This window comes from Phalacrocorax carbo, chromosome 15, assembly GCF_963921805.1.
Source record: "Phalacrocorax carbo chromosome 15, bPhaCar2.1, whole genome shotgun sequence".
In the NCBI taxonomy this organism is placed as follows: Eukaryota; Metazoa; Chordata; class Aves; order Suliformes; family Phalacrocoracidae; genus Phalacrocorax; species Phalacrocorax carbo.
In genome coordinates this window covers 12,300,443-12,324,900 of record NC_087527.1, presented here as the reverse complement: position 1 = coordinate 12,324,900, position 24,458 = coordinate 12,300,443, and the positions used below count along the sequence as shown (strand labels likewise).

Here is a 24,458-nt window from a genome sequence, read left to right as displayed (position 1 = left end):
CTCACTGCACTAGACTCAAATTGAAGCAAATTGCTTTTTAAAATTGAAAGTGTCAAAGGGTGTAAAATTGCCCTCTGAAGGTCCTAACACTCAGCAAGCGAGTCAGCTCATGGACCGCATTTTGATGCCATTTTTATGCATTTCTGGTGCCGAATACACCAGCAGCTGGACCCTGCTGGAGCCGGTATCATCTTTGGCTAAAATCTGTGACCAAATGTGAGCATTTTCTGCTGCGTTATGGACTTCCCATCATCACCATGTTTCTTTTTCCTATTTCCTTCTTTCAATATTCCACTCTGTAGGAATATTAAAACAACATTTATTTAGTTAGTTTAATTTATTTATGTCCATCTAAAGGCATCTTCCCTAAGTATAGCATGGTGTGCCTTTATCTGGTTTTTATTTTTCTTCATGCTACGTGCGTGCTTTTTTCAGTGGAAGCCAGCAGAAAACAGTTGCTTGAGCCGCAAAGGGATTTTCTTGTCCATTTTTACTAACTTTTCTGCACTATGCACTTGCAACTTGTGGAGGTTCCCAAACAGGGTTCTTAACATCAGCAGCAGAGGGTGTAAAGGAAGTCGAGTTCCCATGTGCGTGTCCTGTGCACAGTGTCGCGTGTTCTCTCTGTGAAAGAGGATTTAATCCTTTCAAGTAGTGGTGCCACCTCAGCAGGTTAGTCTCATTCCTAACGCACTGTTCACTCAGCGCTGACTGTGGTATTTAGAACTGAGCTGAGAGGATATAGGAGATTTTCCACCTCTTATTTGGAGAAAAAGTATTTGCTCATTTTATGAGCTGTTAAGAGATGCACTATCAATTGCACCTTGAATGGGAGTGTAGCTATTATACAGTAGCACTATCCAGCATGTTGATCTGTTAATCTATATATACAATTCATAGCCTGAAGTCTTTGATGCTAGAGTATCTGTAGGAGGACTTGCTTAAAACTAAGCTTCTAAAAAAAGTCTTATTTGTCTGTTAAGTACACTGGAGTTGTAGTTTTCAGTGGAAATTAAGAGGCTTTGCATCTTGATAGATAAGACATCCAGCCACAAGGATGGAAAAATTGACAGACTCTCTTGGCCACCTGAGTTTTTAATAGAAATTGAGTTAGACTTGATTTTCTCCTGGTTTCAGTCCAGATCTGATGTCACCTATTACAAGTAGGAATGAAGAACTAGGTGGGTTTATGCATTCTACAGAACTTTTTAAGGCTAGAGACAATTCCCATTCTATGCTCAGGTGGCATAAAGGGCCTTTTCTGAAATGGTTTTGAGGAGTTGGAAGGAACCATCACTATGTCGGTACCTGAACCAAGAGGTCAGGAGACAGGAGTACCTTAATAGCCTGCAGTATTAATTTCTGCTTTTCTTTTTTCAGTCTTTCAAGCTGGATTTATTCTACTTTCAGTAGAGAATTAGAGGTAACTCGTGTCAGAGATTGTCATGTTAACCCAGTCGTTGAGGTACTTCGATCATCTAAAGCTCCAGAATGAAGAGTCCAGCTGATAGTTTTGCCCTTCACGTTGTTTCCCAGCACCTGCAGTGAGCCCTGCAGCATTTGGAAGCAGTGACTGGGCTTAGCACAACACTGGCAGAGTTCAGGAGCTCCAAGGAGGTTTTTGATTCTCTGTTCTTCCTCCTGGACAAAAAACTTGCTGCATAATCTTAGAAAAGCCTTCCAGTAGAAAAACAGTTGGAAAGAAGAGTTACTGGCAAGGGAAAGGATTATCTTAGGTATAAGCCACTAAGCTTTATTCAGCTCTGTGCCAGAATATCTCCACTCACGTCCAGTGGGCCCCTCCCTCACTTAAAGCAGGCAGGCAAATCTGCAAAATTGTATTGACTTGTTTAAACTGATGCAAATTGGTAGTTAATTAACACTGAGGTATGAGGAGACAAGATAAAGGGAGGAGATATATGGAATTGTGATGATGTCTGTTTTAGGTCTGGAAATTACCCAAGAATATTGGGTCAGAATATGAAGAACTGGGATGGAATCGCAGGGTGTGAGACCTGCTTTTCTTTAGGGTGACAGTGAGTTCAAACTTCGTCCTGAACATGACTGCAGTGTGGTCTGATGGATACGACAATAGGCCAGGGAGTCAAGACTATTACAGTGGAAACTGCATCCTCATTGAAATGGTAAAACTCCCATTTATTTCAGCCAGGGAATGGGTTTTACCTCTTTTCCTACCTCTTCTAGTAATCTGCTCTGGCACCTCTATTCCATGGGACGGATTGCTGTGCAGGAGAGCAGCAGGCAAGCTGATAGATCAGCAGACTCCCATGTGGAGCTACTAATTTCCGTATCCAAAGTAACACAGCAGTGCCAGGCAGGGATGCCTTCGTGTGCCTATACGCTGCTGCCACTCTTGGAGACAGTCCCCGGCAGCTCATGGAGCGGTGTGCTGCACCGTGCTCCACTGGAGGCTGAGAGGTCCCCAAAACCACCTTGTTCAAGTCACTGCATTTTGATGTTTTCTAGTTTTTGTGATGTGTGAAATGCTTATAGCTATACCTGCATCTTCATAAAATATGTTAAGATCTCTGTGTGAAAGAGACTAGAGAGACCCCAGTGTTGCGGTTATTATTACAACTATCAAAATATATACTCTTAAAAAAAATTCAAACTTATATGTCAAGGTCTCCATGCATCTGGGTGGAACCTCAACAGCCTGCATTATGGCCAAATTGTGGTTTTTTTCCCCCCTCTTTCTCTCTTTCCCCCCTTCAGTGTTTGAAATAACAATTGCCTCTTCAAAATTCAGGGATAAGGCTGCAGCTGGCATGTATGAAGATTTCTTTTGCTCCCACAGTGGGGTGTATAATTGACAGTAATGGCTGTAAAATCCAGTGCTCGGGGGCTAGGGTTTTTTCAAGCCATCACTCTGGAAAATACAGAGTTTGATCAATGGCTGAGCGTTTCAGACTCGTATTAATAAATGCAGAATGTTAAAGATGTACTTTAAGAATAAATAAAATCTGATTCCGTTTATAATACTAATTGTTGTTTAAAAAGAAATAAGAGTAATGATGAAAACAAATTACCCTTGATTTAAATATTAATCTTATATGGCAACTGTGCCTGAATAAATATTTCAGTTGCAGAGAGTGGATTGTATTGTCAAACATTGCAGACTGTACTGCAACCAAATTCAGTGTCCTGTATTTATGTTTCGCAAAGAAGAGCTGAAACGCTTTGAAAGCTTTCTTCTGCTCCGTCTGTTCCACGTGTGTCACTGTGGATTACGGCGTGCCTCCATGAGCGATGTATGCTAACTGAAGGAAGGAAAGGCCGTCAAATTGGCACAGACTCCTCGCTGGGATTGCTTCAGCCAGCTCAAAATGATATATATCTTCATAAAGCCAGCAGCATTCACAGCACTGGGGGCTTTGTATTGTCTAGGAATGCGAAGCACAGCTAAAAATTCTCTCTGTTGTAGTTTTAGGGGGAGCTGCTGTAGCTGATACTGTGAGTTAGTGCTACTAACCTAATCTAGTTATAAAATGATGTGCCACTGAACTTTTCTTCTTTAAATAGACAACTTAGATCTCAAGTCATTTAGAAAACTGCATCATCAGCTTCTGTTTTTATTGATCATCATTTCTCTTTCCCTGCCAAATCCTGTGGAACTCCACCGTACTGCTGAAGACCAGAATTGCCACCTAAACAGTCCCCAGATTTGAAGGGCTTCAAAACAAACTAATGGAAGACTGAATATCTTTATTTTAAAGACTGTCAAGAAGGCCGTTTTTCCAGTGACATATTACACATTTGAAAGCGATGGAGTGGAACAATCTAGGTAGAAAATAACATAGTTTTTTGAAATCTAACTCTTTTATGGATGCCATGGGCTTTGCAGCTCGTGGAGACTAGGAAGGTGTGATACAGAAAAACCTGACCATCCCTCAAGGTATTCCACTTTGGTGGATGTACTGCCAGCAAGTCCAATCTATTAATGTAAAAGGATGAGGTTCTGCTTTTGTAGCAACTCAATGATCAAGATTTGTTTTTCTGGACATCCTAGTTTAGCCCAGCACTCTTCTTTCTGGCCTGTTATGAAGAATTTTCACTGACAAATCTCAAAGCCCTGAATCATATTCAGAATGGCAGAAAACCATAGCAAAGAGCGGTGAAGTAGCTTGCACAGGGTCACTCACCAGAGGAGTGGCAGAGCCAGGCATCTCCTGTGTTCTCAGTTCAGTGCTTTATGTCAACAGCAATATTTCACGACTCTGTGGCTGCCCCTGTTGTACCCCTGCTTGGGAAGGGACCCACTGCTGTGGGAACCACTAAATTCAGTCCAGTTCTGATAGTGAATTTGACCTGGAACTTCAGCAGTGGTATAGGATATGCAGAAGTTTCTCTTTTCCTCAGCTGTGGATTTTGCTGTATTTTATGAGATAGATGAGGAGAGCAAATGATCAGCGTATTTTCAACATCTGACTTTCTGAAAACAGGAGGACACTTTAATTTACACCCATCAGTACTGATGGAGATGCCACTATTTTCATACCTATGGGAGAAATATCTGCTACGGAACCTCTAACTGCTTTAATCCTCTTCATTTCCCTTCCTTATACAAATGGCTTCCAAGTTGTTTCTACTTCATCTTTTCTCCACACAATTCATCTGCCCACTTCTCACATTTATGTAAAAACCTTGGCGTCAATCCTTGACTGTTTCATATTTGAGAATATTTCCTTCCTTAGCATTGGTAAAGCATTCACCAGCGATTTAGATATGAATTTGTTGCTTCTTGTTTTACATCTCCACGAAGTTTGCAGAACATGATGCTTCTTTTGTGAGCAAAGAGTAAGAGTCCTAAATTATTAAATATGGAAATAAGACTTAGAAACATATTTGGTAGCTCTTTTTCTATTGGAATTGGTAAAGACAAACATGATTCCTTCATGTTACTGCATGGTTTTACCATGAAGAAGACTTGATTCTTTTCGCTTCCTTAAGTTTCAGAGTTACTGTTATTCATTGTGTGTCCTAGGATGCTGTGTTATAGAAAATAATCACATTGCCTTTTCAATTTACGTTAGCTGTGCTAACGATTGTAGGCAACCCATCAGATACCAAGTGTACTCTATGCTGAGGAGCCTAGTAGTGAGGGGAAGACTCATTTATTCATGATACATTATGTGCTTTGGTTTAGTGCTTTCCTTATATAGTCAGGATGCCTGGGAACAAAAGTGTAGGTCATGCTCTTAATTATGTGGGAGACCTGTTTCAAGGGTTCTGTATTCCTACTGGGGTCATTTTCATGCAGCATTGAACAAGGGTCAGGAGTAATTTTCTTCACATATAATTTGGTGAATTTACTGAGTTGAACTGGTGATTTTGCTGATAAATGAGAGCCTAGCTCAGCAGAGTATTTAAATTCATTCCTATTTAGCAGAGTACTTACACATATGCTTAACTTATAAAATGAAATTGAGTCCCAGAAGGCTGAAGGAGCTTGCTTCAGTGCTTTGCTGAGCAGGGGTCAACTTCTGAACTGGAACTTTAAAGAAAATCAGGGAGCCATAAAAGTTAAGGCATATTTCAATGATCAGCCAAAAGATAGAAGCCTGTTTTTTCTGTGTTTGCTTCTTAGGAATGAGTGTGTACGTGGATTCTTAGGGAGCGCACTGCATCCTTTCTGTCAGAGGGGTTAATCACTTTGTCTCTTCTCTTCTCTTGTCTGCCTGCTTCCAAAAATCTTAATAATTCTTAACCTCTATCATCCTGCCTAGTTTCATTCAAACTGGTCTAATGTAACTGGAGGGAATGACAGACATACAGATACACTGATTGCATAATCCTTTCCTTATTAAGGAACTAGGCAAAAAATGAAAAAGGCTTGTTTACAGCTGTATCGGCCAAATATTTCTTTCTAAACATTTTATCCTATCTGATTTTAAATCTTTCCAGTTATTGTCTCCCATTTCCTTTTGAGATCCTTCCACTGCCTTTTGCTTTGAATTTGGTCCATATTTCCTGTTGTTTCTAATTATACTTTCCTGCCTACCTGCTCTAGCAATTTTCTCTCCTTGACGCTTAAACCCTTAAAACATTTGTGGAAAGTTAGCACTTTCTATTTCTTCTGTCTTCTAAACCTCACCTACCGATTTTTTCAGAAAATCACCAACCTACCTTCTGCTCTTCTTGATGTTACTTTAAGTATTGCACATTCAGGCCCTCTGAAAATCTGGCAGATTGTTTCTTCTACCATTTTTAGAAAAACTTGTCCATTTCCTTCAATCGCTGTGGTTCTTATTTGTACCTTATTCTGTTGTGTGATGAAAGCATAACTAAAGTCAACCAGCTTGAGTAATGCAAAAGAAAAACCATCCCTAAAAATCTGTTATATTCATAAACCGAGGTGATAATTTTGGTAGTGCTATGATTTAATTCTTCATGTCATTTGGTTGCTTTTATTACTCATAACAGCCACCTGTTGGATTTCTCCACACATGTTCCAAGAATCATGGTAGTTATGAGGTTTGAAGTGTGTGGCCTACCCAAACTTTTCACCTTGCTTGCTTGGAGGAGATATTTTAAGTCTAATTTTCTTGGTGATTGTGTGTTCCAGTTACTACATCCTTGAGGACTTTCCATTGCAGTGAGAGAGTAGTGTGTATATTTGCAATGCTTTCATGTTAGCCTTGCAAAGAGAGAGAGTTTGTATCCAGTTAAGACATTAAAGACTCAAAATTGCACTATGAAAATACAGTGCAATAGCAGTAAAAGTATAAAAAAAGGAAGAGTCAATAATTCAAACAATCTAATATTTAGGTGCGTGCCATGAAATTAAATCTTACTTGTGTTTTGATACACAACTTTTTCACCCCTGATCTCATTGTCATCTTCTGGTGAAGCTCTGCTATTCATGAAGGGAAATCTGATTCACAAATTTTGATAAGGGTGGCAAATTTTGCAATGCCTCTGAGTGGAAATTGATCTTCACTTACTGCTTTTCCCTGTTATGCGGGTGATTTATGAACCCGTTGAAACTATTAATAATTACTAGCATTACCGAATTCATAATTGTAATAATTCGGGTGTCTCTTCCCTTGCCTCCAGTTCAATAAAATCAGCATGCTTTTTTAAAGGGCTAGATCTACATCTTTCCACTGTCGACTATATATATTTCTAAGTATGGTCCTGAGATTCTTACAAGAAGCAGCAATGCAGTTTGTGCTGCTGCTCAGCCCCCAGAGTTGGTGGCTCTTTCCCACAGAATCTTCTTTTAAGACCCAAGATTAGTAACTTCAAACATATCAATAAAAGTGGTTTTAAAGCCCAAATTACATTAGATGGAAGTTTGCCAAATAGTAAGGAAGCTTATATATCCATCACATAAGCTGATGGCATGAGATCCTTGCTCTCATTAGGTGATATTTCCTGTTCGCACTGACATATTTCCTCAGTATTTCATGAAACAGCTCCCTAATTCATGCCAAGACTGTTTTTCTCTCTCCTCCAGTTTTCTAGTTATTAGTTTGATTGTATTATTGTTTTTACTGAAAGAGTACTTTACTTTTGGAAACAGCAAACAGCTGTAGTCGCATTCTGACAGAGTGTATTGAGATAAGGTAGTGAGAACCTACCATTTCTCAGCCTGTCTACATAGATCAGTGAATATTTAAAGTCCACTTAAGTTTATCTGCAGAAATGTAATTCTTTTGTTTACAGCTATATTGGGGTAGGGAAGGAGTTGTTTGGCTGGAGGTGATTTAAGGACACAGAAACGTGGAAGGAATAATTTTGAATAAGGGAGCTATTATCAGCCCGTGCATGTTTCCAGAAGGCCTGCAGAGTTATTTAATATTTTGCTGTGAGCATTTGTTGTAGGAAGCGGAGCTGCATTTGGCCATACTATCCATTTCGATGTCTGGAGCATGCTATGGTCCGGTTGCTCTGAGCAATGGCTCATAGAAGGCTTCCGTTCCAGCCAGGTTGGCTCCTCTGAATGCTTTAACCATTTCAATAATCAGGTTCTGGAAGAGCCTTTCAGGGGAAAGGGGATTTAAAATCCCTAAGTGCTTTTAAAATGGAGCTTGATAAGTTTATGAAGAGATTATGTGATGTGGTGGTTGCAGTAGCAGGGAAACATCTATATGGACCAACGTCTCTTCCTGTCCAGACCACCACATAAATGCAGCTCTGTCTTCCTTCCTGTGCTGAATTTTTTTCATCTAGAATGAATGATCATAGCTTTCCTATGGACAGTTGGTCTTTGAGTTTGCTTTAGCAGCTCCTGGACCATTTGCATAAATAAGATCAGGATTATTTGATAAGCGATTGCTGATGGTCAGATAGAAAAGGTAGACCTCGCCAAAGGACGGCGACTGAGTGAACTAGCATAAATCAGTGCAAATTGTTGCTGTTATCTGCCCTGGGACTAGTTTGCTGGTCTCAGTACACCTTCTATGGCATAATTCTCTGCAGCATAATAGCCAGAATCATAACTTGCCCCTACTATTTTCATCATTGTAATTCCTCAGAGTCTGTCCAAGGATTTCCAGGACATACATCTCCCATTATATCCCACCAGTCCTCCAGAGCTCAGGTACACACAGCCTCAGGCTCAAAGTGGTGAAAAGTCAGGTGTGTCAACACCGGATGCAATGAGATCCAAAATGATGACGCTGCTTGACTTAATGGAGCTGCTCATGCTAATGAGAACGTGAGTTCTGTGAGCTTTTGAACTCACACAATTTTTAATGTCACAAGTACATCAAAAACTATGATTTGATTTGACAGGGCCTAGGACTCAACTGCAGTTGACATCATCATCCTGTCTGTACAATTTCATCATGGCTATCAGATTATCCCAAGGTGTACCGAGGGGAAACATCTGCTCAAATACTAGAACTGTACCATAGCTGGAGCAGGGAAAGGCTACTGTATCTTGATCGTTACAGGCAAAGTATTTTAATGAGCGTACCTCTTAGCCCGCCAGGGAAGGTTGAAATATGTTGATAAAGCAAAACAAATGTACATACTGCAGTGTATACCTAGAGATACCTGTTCCAGACGCCAACGTTAAGATGTATAATATACAAAGCAAAGATCAATATTTGCATGTACACTTACAGTCATCTTCAGTTGATAAAATTGATAGAGAACAATGTGGCTTTCTGTTTATGCGTATCATTCTCAAAGCGGTTATATATTTTGCTAAAATTGTAATATTTATATTATCAATCAGGTCTTTAGGCCCTTTCCTGTATTGTATGTTATTTTCCATGAGGGTCTCATTTCTCCTTACAGTACAGCAGATACTAATGACATCCATGAAATAGATGCTGCATTTTGAGGAGCTTGGTTGTGCTGAAGCTCACAAGTGCTGTGCAGTTAGCAAATGGGATTGTGAAGGTGAATCGGTGAAAAGCAGCGGCAGCAGTTCTCCATTTAGTGCTGGTGATCAGATACTGTTTTGCTGTAGGACAGATAGTTTTGGAAATAGCCTAGCAGAGCATGGTGTTATTCAGCTGTCAGGTTTTAGTAGTCACTTGATATCACCTTCTTACCATGCCTCCAGATCCATTATTTTCACCATAAGAATTTGTTTGTGAAAGGAGCTTTCTTATCGTTGCATATTAACATCGCCTTTCAACTAAACTTGGAACGAATAGTTTGTAAAAGCATTTGTGGTGGAAGAGAACAGAAGCCTAACAGACATCAAGGTGACTTCTAGTTATTTGGTCATGGCCATATTTCAAATCTTTAAGAGCTAACAGAAGAGAAGACTCGGTTCTTATACCTGCCTCTGTCCCTTACACATGGGTGTAAGTGTATGAAGTGCAGGTCTAAGCACTCAGGATATCCCAGCATTTCCACAAGATCACAAAAACTACTCTAAATAATAAACATCTTTGGAAAACCATGTGAGAAAATTTAAACCATTCAAACTTAATCCAGCACTGAAGTAGGCCCTGCTTTGAGAAAGGTGTTGGACCAGATGGCATTCAGAGGTCTCTTCCAACCAAGATTACACTGTAATTCTGTGATTTAAAAATATAATTCAGCCTACAGCTTTTTCAAAAAGCTGGGGCGGGTAGGGCAGAGAAGACAACGTATATATTCTCTCTTTAGTTGATTCTTCATGTTATTGCTTAAAAATAGGAAAAAAAAGAGAGTCTAGAAGTTTCTTTTATTTTAATATTAAGGAAGCTGGAAAACATTTCTTTTTTAATTTTAGACTTAGCAGATACTGAACATTTGGGTAAAGAAAACTTTTTTTTAATAGTTGAAGAGGACTTTGCACTTTTGCAGGGTTTATGAGTTCAGCAGAAATACTTGCTGAATAGTTCACTGCAGAGGAAGTTCTGTAGCTGAGGATACTAATCTCATATATTGCATATGCCTTGGCAGATCTCTCCAAAGAAGCCACTAATTTTGAAATATATTGAAGCCTTGAGTCTTGTGGAATGTAATGCTGCTTTTCTATATACTTGCACTTGTTGAACCAGTGTGGACACTAATAAGCAAGCCATAAAAATGTGTGTTATAGGTCTCACCTTGGAGGCATGAATGGAGCTGTGTGCTAAGATACTGGATCCTTCACTCTGGATTTAAGACTACAATTAAATTTTTAAAAAGTGGGTAGGGGAGATAATTTTAAAATCATTTGAGATTTCAAAGTTAAATTACCAAGATGGGCATCAAGGAGAGCAGCTGATGTTTGAAGCATGGATCATAAAGCTCCAAAATGCTGCATCTTTGATGTGAATGCGAACATAGGAACTTAGCCTGGTAAAGTATCACTTCCTGGGGAGGCTCGCTCTAGAATTACCTTTCAGACCAGTTTCTCAACATGTTCAGCCTTGGTGATTCCTTGCCTGAGTCTTCTAAATGTATTACATTCGCTAGAAAAATAAAAATAAGCACCATGTCAATGGTAGCCATGACAAGTTTATATGTGAGATTTATTAGGTGTGTATTTCAGAAGGTGAGCAAAAGCATGCAATCATGAAAGGAAATACTAGGTAGAGTTAGGGGAGTAAGATTTTTACCCTTCAGCACCTCATAGCCTCTCTGATTGCTTCTACCTGGGACGATGATCACAGCCCAGAAAATGTTGTTGTAAACCCTGTGATAGGCATTTTGTAGAAGACAGAATTAGGGCTGTTTATACATATCCTGCATGTTCCCTTTGGCAGAAGGGTGGATCTCACAGGACCAGAGTCAATGGTTGGATTATCCCCTTGTTCAACTCAATTTTGCCTAACCGTAATTGGGCTCGTTGTGTAACAGAGTGTTGAGCTACGTCTCAGGCGCAGCATATGCCTCCTGCAGGGGCACATACATCCATGTGAGCCAAGGGCTTCCCTTGGGCTTGTGTGTGGTCATCATGGGAACAAAGCCCGAGTGCCTTTGTTAAAAAAAATTCTGGAACTCAAAGTCTTCTTGTATAACACATACGGAGTTAAATTGGTCTATATGGTTGCATTTTAGGGATAAATAATTACTAAAAAAGACTTAACCTGAATTCAGAAAGTCTAATCCCACATACGATTATATGCACAAGTATAAATTTGCTGTTCGTGTATATAGAGGTTTTTTAATTGGATAAATATTTGTAGGATGAGGAAGGAATTTTGCTGCAGGGTAGTATACTGAGCACAGTGCTTGATGTCATGATTTAGTATGCTGGGATTACTCAATAGCAAAAATTTGCAGCACTTGCCCTGTAATTTTTAGTATTAAGGTACTGGGCCTCCTTCCCTGATGATCTGTATTACATTTGTGCAACTCCTGTTCAGCAAAAAGTTGCTTTCATTTTCAGCAGACAGTGGTAGTGACAGTGTTAACAGTCTGGGAAATTGGAATGTGAATGAAATCTCTAAGGCTTTTTGTAGGAACACTCAAGACTGGTATTGATCTAAAGGCTTAGGTCTGGGGCTCGTGATGCAAGAGGCAAATTCCTGTAGCACTTCCAGTCCTGGGCAAACCAAGGATATGGAGTCAACACATCGCTTCCTTGTGTACCGAAGTGTTATTTAATTGAGGCCTTTACACTCGGTTTTCCTACCTGTAAAATGACTATTATGTTATCTTTCTTTTTTATTTTTTGCTTTTGTCAGTTAAGACAACAATCACCGCGTTCTGCAGTTGGCTCGTACGGTGTAGTCTGAGCCTCAGATGGATCCTGTAGAAACTTTACCAATTGATATATCATTTGTGGCTGTATGCCTGGTTTCCTCTTTTGCAGTTTTATCACACTTACATGTGAGTTGTGTTATATTTATTGTTATTTTTATGCTGAGGACAATAAAAACCAGCAGGTAGAGAAACTGAGACTGACAGTGTGTTTGCAGTGTTTTATTAGACTTCGTACTGTCAGTAAAACTGCTTCCTTAGCCCTGCAATTCACTCCCACCTGCACAGTAACTGTGCCTTTTCTGCTGTTGCCTCGTGATTGGGCTACTTCAAAAGTACCTGATGTTTACTGACTGCAGTGTTGAATAATTTATTGGATGATTATTAGACTGGATGTAATAGAGTCAATGTTGATTTACCATTCCCTTGGCAAAACGTGGTAAATGATCACTGGATTTACTGTGTCAAGAGATGCTCAGAATGATGGTTCTGAACTGAAATGCTGGCTTGGTGGGAAATGATGGTTTAAATTTATACTATATTAAAAGGTTTGCTAATTTTTGCCCACTTTTGAATTGTTTGAGTTATTTGAGGAAAGTGCTATCAACAGCTGGAAAATTGTATAGTAAATAATTTACTTGAAAATAGCAAAAAAAAAAAAAGTCTAATAAATAATTCAGCAAATATTTCTCAACCTGCACTGCTGATGTCATGCTCCAGAGAGATGGATCAATTTTTTTAAATAACTTTATTACGTGATTAGCAGACTCATTTTTTTGTGGTTTTTCTTGCTAGTTGGTTCACTTCATACACTGATTCCTGAAGAAAAATTACTTTTCAGCCTCCTCATCACTGAATTTTTAATAGTAAGATGACAATGAATAAAATTAAATTTTAATGTACTGCTGTATGTATCACCTTATCTTGTTCTATCAACGGTGAATAATGATCTTTGCTGTAACGCAGCAGGCTAGATTCTACAGGTAGTGGTTTTTCAGAATACTCTCTCTGACCTTGGGAGGTCAGGGCCCCAAGCTGCATGCCTCACTTTCCTGTCTAACGTATTTCTTCCTTTCTGGTATTTGTTTAGACTGGGAGCAGGGGCTGATGCATATAGTAGGTATGTACTAGTTCGCTGGCAACATGCGGTGGAGGTACTGCACCATATTGATTAGTTTTGTTTTAATAAAATTCTAACTTTTGGGGTAAACTCAGGAATTTTATTTTCAACTGGAAAGGAGGGGTGGAAATCCTGCTAGCCTTGCCAGCGAGATTCATACCTACTGAATGGATCTGGGAGATCAAGCATTGGACGTGTTGAGCTCACATTCTGGAGCCGAGCCAGCTCCCCAGTAAAAGGCAATATCATGCTGTTAACTTGTTATGTTTAATGTCAGATCATGTAATTTTTGATTTTTACCTCAAATCCTAGCTGTAGGAATAAAATAGTTCACTGAAATTCTGCAATTTTTATCCTGTATAAACGCTTTCCCCAAAAAGCTGGAGAATATGCATTTCTTGTACCCTGGCTCAGAAACCAGGAGGAAAAGACAAACAGATTCATTAAAATAAATAAATAAAAAAAAGGTCTCTTTGCCCATAAGATTATTTTGAGGGTTTTTAGCTTATGGATTCTGTACATGTGAGGCTGGTGAAAGAACCCCAGCCCGGAGACATAAAGCTTCCAAAGATTGCACATCAGTAGTGGAACGCTTTTCTCAGCTTTATCTTCCCATATTGCATTGAAGAGTTCAAAACTTGCCTGGAGCAGGCACGTTCCTGTGCATTGTTTTAGGGTAGACCTGCACAGGAAACCTAAAGGTAGCGTGTTTTGATTGCTGAAGTTAAAAATAAACTACACAAAACCCAGATAAAAAAAAGAGATTAAATGTGGATGTGAAGTTTACACCCATTGTCATTTCTTGCAGAGGGATTTTAAAATCCCCCCTGGCTGAATTGGAAGATGTTATCAACACTTCCAAAGCAAAGCCTATTGTGTGCTGATGAGCACCAAAGAGGAGCCCAACTAAATTAGGCTACCATAACACACAGTATTCCTTTCTCATTCTGTGCTTCCTGATCCTCAGATGTCACTATTATGGTGCCAGCGATCCCATGTTTTTTTACTTACACATCCCATACACGTAATTTCTGGGATGCTATCAAACATGCCAAGCGGAAGTATTTTATTGCATTGCAAGTACCTGTTTATGCAGAAGAGATGTGATCTCTATCTCTCTGGTAAATATGGAGAGGAATGCAAATGCGTCCCCCTGCCACAACAGTTTGACTCTCATCTAAAGGCTTCTAAAACAAACATCACCCCACCCCCACCCCCAATAAAATCATGCTCTTTCCTGAAACGACAGTTGTGGGTATTTGTTAAGAATTCAGCAAAGACTAGACAGGCAACCTTTTACTGATGAAGATAAACTAAAGGATTATCAGGATCTGTTCCTGGCCACTTTAAAAATAGGTGGAAAGCCTGACTCAACTGAGAAAGAAGTTTGAAACTGTGTTTTCTTGTTTTGACTGCTGTCTACACTAGCTCCATTTCCCATTCATCTGGATTTTTTAGGTGTTTTTCACAAAGCACCTACGCACTCCAAGCCTTGTTGTTTATTTTTTTTATCTTTCTCTTTTAATCTACATTTCACGGAAGATCATTTTCTACTTCTCTATCTCTCCACATCCTCCTGTAACAGGCCATTTTTCTTTTCCTCTCTGTGACTTTTATTCTTAATTTCTTCTAGTTTCCTCTTCCTTCCCCCCCCCCAAAAAAGAAAATAAATCTGTTTAGGTGGGAAGAGAACATGTTACGCTGTTGCATGCTCTCGGTAGCGTTGCAAAATGGATGAAGTCCGCCGATTTCTGGCCCTGCCAGGGATATGCTGCTATAGAGGAGCGTAAGTGTAATGCTTGTGTGCTATAGCAGAGCTCTTGGGTTGGAGAGAGATTACTTAGCGCAAGGGAAGGAGGTACAAAAAAGCAAATAAACTGAAGGAAATGCTGATTCTCTCGTAGTCCTTCAAAGTCCCTTTGACCCCCTTGTGTTTGGGTATGAGAAAAGTAGCCTTTAGTGATCATGTTAGGAGTAATGGTTTGTAATCCCAAAAGGGATGGGCAAAAAAGGTTTGTAAAACTGCTTTTAGTGAAATTGTTTAAATTCTGAAGATACCATAGAAAAAGCTTTTAAAAAAACTATATCAGAAATGAATTGTTTTGGAAAACTGTGGAGTTCTGTTTCTAAATGGCAGTGTTTTGTCTTCACTGATCTTTTTTATGCCTTTATTCTACATCTCTTATTGTTTTATATCATTTCCTACCACTCAAGGAAGAAGTTCTAGTTAACATGTTGCCACGGGTGGCAGGACAGATGGCAGCAAACCTTAAAACCTTTTTGCAGCCCAGCTGATAGAGCTGGAAATAGCATGGTGTTTTTATCTGGTATGCCAACATAGTGTATTATCTTTTATGCAAAGGTCTGTACTTACTTTTAAATCACTTTATTTCTGAAATAGTTGTTATACACCTTTGTGTGGGTATAAATCACCAGGATAACAGTTTTCACAAACTTCTTCAGGTCTCATGGGGTCAGCTGTGCTGCTCTGTCCCCTCTCTTATGCTAGAAAGTGTTTCCATTTATCCCTGGAAATATTTCTTCCTGTTCTGAGCGCTGCTCTTCCACCTCTCGGCCTGGCCTGTGCAGCGTTTCGGGCCATAGACTCTTTCGATACCCTGCAAGAGATGTGCTGGAGACCCAGGTACGTCTGTGGAGGTAGAAAAGAATAAAGATTGCCTTCTTCCTTTCTTCTCCCCAAGTCTCTTTCATTAACATTCCTATGATACATCTTATTTAGCATATTTGTGGCTTTAGGCTTCTTGTGTCCGTTATAGCCTTCTAAAGACAGCGATAAAATTTTATACATTGTATTATAAGAAACATTACATGCCTGGTCGTTTTAGTAGGTTCAGAACAAATCTTGTTTTGTGACCATTATATAAAGATCAAAGACAATACCACAGCTAGTGAAATCAGGAATGGTACACTTGAATTGACTAACACTGGCAACATCCAGTAACTGTTCTTGGATTTACAGGGTCGTATCCTGAAAATCGCATCTCACAGGGCATACCATCCCTAGAGACCCAGAAGAGTGGCTGGTGCTTTCTCTAAAGGAACTTGGCACAGTGGCACGGGAGTTAGCGTTTGGCCAGCGGCCTTGACACCAGCCTCGTAGATTTAAAAGGACTCCCAGGCTGAAAGGGCAGAAGAGAGAGATTTTTTGTAAAAAAAAAAAAAGTGCCTCGGTCAGGGATACGTCAGAAGAAGCAGGTGCAGAAGGGCTCTGTGGAGGCAGGAAATACTCCCCTAGAGACAGGACAGACTTTCCCATTCTTCTTAATTTGTCGGAGCTGCTTGATCTTTTGTTAGACAGGAAATAAAAGGCGGATTAAGAAATAAAGTTGGAAGGCGCCTGTGCTGTCCTGGCTGACAGGAGGAAAGACCAGACTACTCCATTCCGATGAAGTTTTCTTTTTTTTTGTCCTGTCTTCCTTGTCTTCAGATTGGGCTGAGACCCTTTAGAAACATGTCTGCACGGCACACAGCCCAGCAGGGCTGAGAGTTTATTGGCACCACAGAGAACTCCATTACAGTTTAACTCTCACCTATAAACAGCAAAACCCCATGTGAAGGATTTGACTTTAAATTAGCGCCAAGAACTGTTTAGCTTTGACCACGCTTCAACTCAGCTTGGATTGCGGTAGTGAACCCTTGGGTTTGTCCATCCTAAACTTTCTAATCGCGTGGCCTCCCGTGTTGTGACCAGCGCCGCTGCTGCACTCTTGACAGCCATCATGGTTTTAACGTCAGCAAAGACAAGCTGCCAGCATGCTGTTGCATTGTAGTGACCGCAAAGTGTATGCCTACCGTGAGGAGGATTAGGCCGTGCATCATTTCAAGTAGCAATGGCTGAACACCCAAGAGAAATGTTCCTGTTGTACCAAGCAGCTTTGACTTGAAAAGAAAAGCCACAAATATTTTTATGTGACTGAACTCTGGTACTGAATACTGTTTGTCCAAACTTCTCCATTTACATTTTTAACTGTATTTTCTGAAGGGTAACTTTTTCACTTACTTCTCTATTGAAGGTTTTCAATTGCTAAATACTGCTTAGAAAGGCTATAAATTGGGAACACAGATCCATGGGACTTGCACATGGAAGGATCACCATAGTAAGTGATGAGTAAAGTAATTAAAAGTTCCTGACCTGGTGCTGACAGCCTGGGTCTGATCATAGGTCATGCAATACTTTCACATTTTTTTTCCTACATCTTTAGTAGCAGTAATGAGATTCTTATTGATTTTTGAGGTGCTTTGTAATTTTGTCATTTGGAGGTGTTTAGTATTTCTAAAAGGAACTAGTTCAAATAATTTCTATCAGAATCGCATTTGGTAGCAAAGTGGGGGAGTTTGCTACAAGAAATTCTTCATTAAAATACCTTCTTTAAAGGAGAAATTAAAGGAAAATATTTCCATTACTTTGGGGTTACTGTTGTTGTGCCATATGGGAGCTTTAATTCAAGAATATAAGGACCATGCTCCACTTCTCCCTCCCCATCTTTTCCTCACTCCTTTTTTTCACCCGTATCCTCATCACTTGTCTCCTTTTCTCCTAATCCCCAACATACCTGGAAAAGATTAAGCTGATTGTCTTTTTTGACAGCGATTTTGGCTTTTCCACAGTGTCCTGCCCTGCAGTCCCTCAGTGCTGTTACAGGAGACGTTTCTGGTGGCAGCACCAAATCTGCAAAGCGGTGACTGGTAGTGGCAGACAGCAATGCAATATTAAAGAAAGACACCCAGGATGGAATCACAAAACCAAGGTTCATTATATGAAGATTCAATTAGTTCTTTAAACACAGAAACTGTGATAGAACATACTGTACAAAACAGGATCACTGCCAAGTATTTATAGGCAATGCATTGCCCGTTCCTGCTCATACAATTAAGGTAACTGAGTTTCAATGGTTACAGCTGCATAAAGCAGCTTTCTGATCCTACCTAGGTCAGCATGAAATAAGACTGCATTCAGTGCTAGTTTAGAAATTGTGCTCTTTTTTTTTTTCCTGATGTGAAGAAATGAGAAATTGAACACAATGTGTTCCATTTTGGAAACACAGAGGCTCCTTTTAAATTCCATCCAGGATAGCAAGAACTCAATGCATCCATTAAAATCTGAACCTTAAAGATGATCAGATTAAACTCTTCAAGCAGTAGCTTTAGATAAAGGATTGCATTTAGCCAGCATGATAAAAATCTCTGAGTATTTTGGGAAGAATCCCAAACTGGGGCTGTTGTGGTAACTGGTCTTCATAAAAAATATGCCTCTTTTTAGCTCTTTTTCCACATCAGCTGGTTTTTCCACACCTGCTGGCTTTTGGGCACATTCTGCAATTCTCTAATCAGTTGCTGAAATGTTTCCTCTTTCTTCTAGTTGCACTCTCCAGCATAAGTGGCTTGTGACACTTCAGTGCTGTGCCATTCTTTCTCTCCTTGAGTATTATCCCACTGAAAGAAATTCTGCTCTTTCCCTTCCACACAAACCCTGAAGATCTGTTCAGCCTTCAGTGCTTCAGAAGTAAAAGCACTGTCATTCTCAATATCCCCTGAATTTCTGCACTGCTAAGAAATTCTGCATTCCTCAACAACTTTACAGTAAATTGAGTATTTTCTTGTCTCTATAAATGTTACTGGACTATGGAGCTCACCTTGCCAAGACACACAATGGAGACTTCACTGCATTGCTTTCTATACAGTAGCTGATTTTATAACAAGCTTTGCAGGAATTGCACCAATGAGCCCCTTTCCAATTTTCCCCCTTTACGTTTCTGCTTTATGGTATTCACTTATGAACCACGTAACCTTAGGAAGGACAGCATGTAAAGTCAAAGTAGCATTGATAAGGTATCAGTAACCCCAGTGTTGCCAGAGTACCCTGGAGAATCACATCTGGTAGCTCTGTTCTTTTCTAGTGTTTTTACTCAAGGATCCTGGCAGTATTGGCCAACATTCAATAATCCTATTTTGTAACTATCCTCTCCCACAACAAGCTAAATTATCTACCATTCCTAGTTTAGCAAAGGACAAAAGGAGCTTCAGACAGACATTCACAGCAAGGTAGTGGTATGGCCAAAAATTAATTCCGAGTTTTCCAATCCTCTGCTCCCTGCTGCTCTGGTTCACGGACCCCATCCTGAGCTTTGAACTCTCTTCCTTGCCTCCCTTTTTATAAAGCAGAAAATACTTTTAACACAGTGGTTTCCCATTTCAAGGAGTGATTCCCTTTAGATTTGCTCATGTGTTGCTTTAACAGGGAGGAAATATAATGTGCCTGTTAAAGGGAGAGACTTGGAGTCAGGATCTGTAGGCTGTAGCTTTAGCCTTAGCTTTTCCTTGATTTATTTTTGTTTCTCTACCTGTAAAATGGAGCGGTGCTTAGTGATCCATGTCACAGAGTGTTACTAAGCCTCTTGAATGTATGGGAAATATCCTGAAATCTTAAAACAAGTGAAAATGATAAATTCATTATTAAATCCATCATCCTACCAAATCCTCTCTTTGGAAGAGCCTTAATCCAATGTTTTATTAATATAAGAGCGATTATATTGCTGATTTATCAGACATGTCAGTGGAACCTTTCTTTTCCTTTCTTTCTTGCAGTGCGGACGGTCCTTCCTCCGAAATCATGCAGATTGATTTTGAAATTGAAGACCTAACTGACCTACCAGGGACCCAGCTCATCACATGGCAGGTAGAATATCCTGGAGACACAGCATCTGATCTAGGAATCTCCAAGATCTACGTAAGCCAGAAGGACCTGGTAGGAGTTCTCCCTTTGGCTATGGTAAGAAATTGTCTGGCATTCTGCAAGTTTTTAATATTGTATTACAACTGTAGTGTCTGACAGATGCAAGTGGTCTGCTGAAAGAGTTAGGGGGACAGAAAGCTTCAGCACCTTGAGAAACAGATACAAACTTCTGAAGTTTGCTTCATTCAGCGGTGAAACCGCATGAGGGGAAACTAGCTTCCCATGGAGGGCCCAGTCATGCTCTCTTTGACCAATACACTGACTTCTTGGAGGCAGGAGCTGAGTTCAAGGCATTTCCAGTATTCAGAACTCTCTCTCATTGCTGCATGAAGCAGTATACTTGGACACTCAGATCAACGTGGTATATGCCTTACTTGACTCACAAGTACTCTTACGTTTGGTCTGCTGCTTAAGGACTTCCTGAATCACAGTTTTTCAGTTTTTGAATTCTGACTCCATATTCATTTAAGAGTGAGACAAGAAATAAAAGTCATGGTGTGACTTCTGAGTAATTTTTAATTACCTGGGGAAGAAAGTACACAGCCAACCGTCTGTTTGACATAAATGTATTCAAATGGGTTGCCTCACCGTCACAGTGCAAACTGTAGGGCTTCAAAAATACCTGATTCTTCAGCCTTGGTCTTACCTAAAAAACTTGCTAGATATTCAAATTCCAAGTGTGAACAGGAATTTTGTGCATTTCCTCTTCCCTCCCCCTCACATTTCTTCATTGGAGTAGTATATTTGTCTAAGGTCTGGTTGTGCCCCGTTTTTGTTCTTAGACAATCTATTAGAAAATATTGACTAAGGGAAAAACAAAAATCAATCTCAGAGCATTTAAAAAAATGTAACCTGGATGTTTGTCTAATAATAGCCACTTAATTGTGCCGTTATTGAAGGCTGAAGGTGTTCTCTGCACTTCCAGACTCGCAGAACGGATAGTGGTTATTATTGTTATTTACCAAGCTTAGAACTACTCAGATGTTGTGATTTTTTTTATTTCACTGAAAAGTATTTCTTGTCTTCTGTAATGGCTCATGCTTTCATTACCAAGGTGTATATCACAGTTGAAACTGCTCTCTCCATCTGGAATTGTCACCCCCTAACAAATCAGAGTTGTATATCTAATCCTTTTGTCTTGCATGACTGTTTTCATGGGCTAGTTCCTGCTATTGAACAGTGGGTGATCTCTGCTGGTTTGCTGGTAAGAGAAGCAGCTTTCAGGTCTGCAGATGGGAGCCTGATGCACAGTCACACAAGTTCTGGAGTATCGTGGGTTAAGGCTGTAGAAGTGATATGATTTGCATAATCTGAGATGTGGGGGGTTTTGTTCACTCCATCCCTTAATGAACAGGTAATAGATTTCTTTCCTAGTGGTTCCAGTAGTTGCAGAAAACACTAGTTCTTCTCATATGCACCCATGATCGCTTTAGTATCAAGTGATACAGTGGCAACAAATAGCTCATAAGAACAAAGATAGATTCTCCTGGCAGTTACTACAAATCAACTCACTCTCTTCATTTCCATTAAAACATGAAAAAAAGTGCCCATTTTCCAGAAGCACAAAATTCTATGCTCAAAGGTCACATGAAGTCTATAAAGTTATCTGTAGGTGGCATTTTACAAGGCAACAGGTGTTGGGATAATGGATAAGAGAGAAAGCAAAGATAAATGGCAGGGGTCCCCTAATTACTGACAGACTGGGAATAGTTTTAACCTTCTTTGCATTAACTGGAGCATCAGGCAAGAAACTCTGAGGTATCACAAATCTCCAGTCTTTGTAGTATTTTACTTTGTGCTTAGGAAATTATTCAGGTGCAGAGCTTTCAAGATGTATAACTTAGATTAGTTTGGTGCTTCAGATTTCCCTGTGATCTTAGCAAAGCCAGTTTGTATTTTATCAATTTAAAATAAAAAAAATAAATAATTTTTACTTTCCCTATTAGGAAGAACCACAATGAAAACAGTGTTATATTATTGCTTTGTTTCCAGGGACTGGGGTTAATCTGGGTTAGTTTTGCTGGGCTTCTTAGGAGAACATGTAATTTCATGTTTAGAAGCACCAGACAGAAGTGCTGTTGAATATTTCAATTGCAGGTTAATTTTTCAAAAGAACAACTTTACGGCTTTAACATTAGGCAGAGCTTTGTTTTGTTAATAGAGTGGCACATACCACCTCTGCACCATCTTTGTTTTCTGTAGTCTTTTCTGCTAGCTGTTATGGATTTGTAAATTGCAAAGCAGAAGATTGGCCAATTTAGAGCTTTCTTTTTCCATTTTTTGAGTTACAAAATGCTGCAATGGAACAACTTAAATGTATGTATCAGTGTCAGGACACACTGGAAATGCCTGCCTTCTGCTGAAGTAATTAGGATGCTTGCTGCATTCACCTTACCTTTCTCCAGTGCATTTGTTTTTTTCCTATGACATATCGGCATTCTGGCTTTTGAGACCCCTGCAGGGCCCTACCCCAATAAGGGCATGGCAACACGAGTCACAGTAGAGCACTCAAGGATATTGTGGAGAAAAGCTCTAGAGTGTGGGTACCATAAAGACTGATATTTCTGATGCTTTAATAACACCTTTTCTAATTTTCAGGTGTAACAGAACCAGTCTTGGTAAGCTGTGCTTGGGACCCCAGTCAGCCCTTGTTAGCAGAATGGGAATAGCATGGGAGAAGGCATTTAATCTGAGAACATTGTAAGAACCTGTGAGCACCTGTTTGGATATTTGCAATGCATGATCCTTTCCCTTAAGCCTGATGAAATACAGGCAAAGATGTTTATCCAGGGTTATAAAAAAATCATTGTCCTTTTACCATAATTGCTTTGCAGCGGATCTTGTAGCCACATAGCAATGTCTTGACTTGTTGACAGAAACTAAAACATCCCCTAAACCCCGTGGAAGAGGCAGACATTTGTATGGCATGATGTTCTTCATCAGCACAGTTTCCACTGTAATTTCTGCATTTCTTGCATGGGCACTGTTCAAAACTCTCCCCATTTCCCTGCCAGCTTTCTCACCCCAAGGTCTGTGTCTCCAGGTAGCGTGTGACCAGGGAACAGGAGAAGAGGGGTCTTAAGAACATGTTGATATGTACAGGAAATTGGGGGGGGGTGGGGGGGAAGAAAGAGTGCTTTATTCTAGATGGAGAATTCTGGACAAGGAATGCCAGAGGATTACTCCATGGTAGTGATTGAAAATTTGGCCCTTAAAAAAAAACCCAAACAAACCACAAGTAAATAGTGAAGACCAAAAACCTTCTATGCTGTTCTTTGTTGTCAGCTAACGTACATATCAGTTCTCTTTAAACATCATTCTCTTAATGTTCACCTGTAATGGGGTATCCTTTGAGATGGAAACCCTAGCACCTCTTAAGACCTTTGAAATATGGTATTAAAAATGCATGTGGTCCTTTGGGTCATTAACTGTCTTGAACATGCTAAACTGCTGAGGTTTTTTGTGTTGAGGACGGGCAATGTAGTATGACAGCCAGTGAGAATAATATGCCTGAATCTTCTAGAATATGACAATTTTTTTTTATTGACATTCTAAAGAATCACCTTCCAGTTCCTGTTTGATTCCAATTCCAATTCCTTTCTGGTGTTTCTTCCCTGTTTTATTTCACTCTCATTTTGTTAGGTGATGAATTGCACAGGTTTAATCATTCAAATTGTACATTTGCTGCTATTGATTATTGTTGCTTTTTAAACATACTGTCAGCTCTTTCATGATTATGGTGTTCACCTTTTGTTGAACCTTAATGATTAGGTGAGGATGAGAGACAGACGAGCTCTGTAGCCATCTGTGTACATACAAGATAATCCCTACTGAGAAAGGCAGAGGGCAAATATGACATGCTGGTAAATGGATAAGCTGAAATCTGTTCTGTAAATAATAATAGTAAAAATCGTGAATAATAAAATACCTGGGCTGGATCTCAACCGAACCAGCTCTGAACCTGTAAATCATCTGTCTTACCTCTGTATATGCCCTAAACCTATTCTATCTGTGCCTTCCCTTTATTTAATAATCTGATAAGGAATCAGGGCAAAACACCTGTTTCATAAATCTCACAGGGGAGATGTTGGTCCCAGGGTTGATAAATCCCTCATTAGAGTAGTCCTTTGACTAGAAAATACATTGTGTTAACATTACGTTCTCCTAGAATACAGAAAAAATATGTGCAAGACGCTCAAGATCCCTTCAGAAATTTCTTGAAAAAGGTTGCAGATTCCTGACCTTCAATTTTTGGTAAATTGTTGTCCCTAGACAGGTTTTACATTTATAAATCAGCAAGTCAATGTTAGAGTCAGCCTGGCTCACACAAATGTAGTTGCCCTGATGTTCAAGGCATTGTTAGGTTTAAAGATATGGATGTGGACCAGATGTTTCAGGTGGTGGTAGGACATCTGAAGCTGATGAAGAAGGTGGGTAGTTGGATGAGGAGCACCCTTGTGTACAAAAAGCCTGTGAATGTGG

The 24,458-nt window shown here is 39.8% G+C and overlaps 1 protein-coding gene across 1 annotated transcript in view; it reads left to right on the top strand.

The window, feature by feature from the left end:
* TMEM132D (transmembrane protein 132D) overlaps positions 1-24,458 on the top strand; it is a 274,171-nt gene that overhangs the window by 156,277 nt on the left and 93,436 nt on the right. Inside the window, exon 4 of the mRNA XM_064466406.1 lies at positions 19,829-20,012. Within this exon, the coding sequence (XP_064322476.1) occupies positions 19,829-20,012 (184 nt within the window). The remainder of the gene's footprint in view (positions 1-19,828; positions 20,013-24,458) is intronic.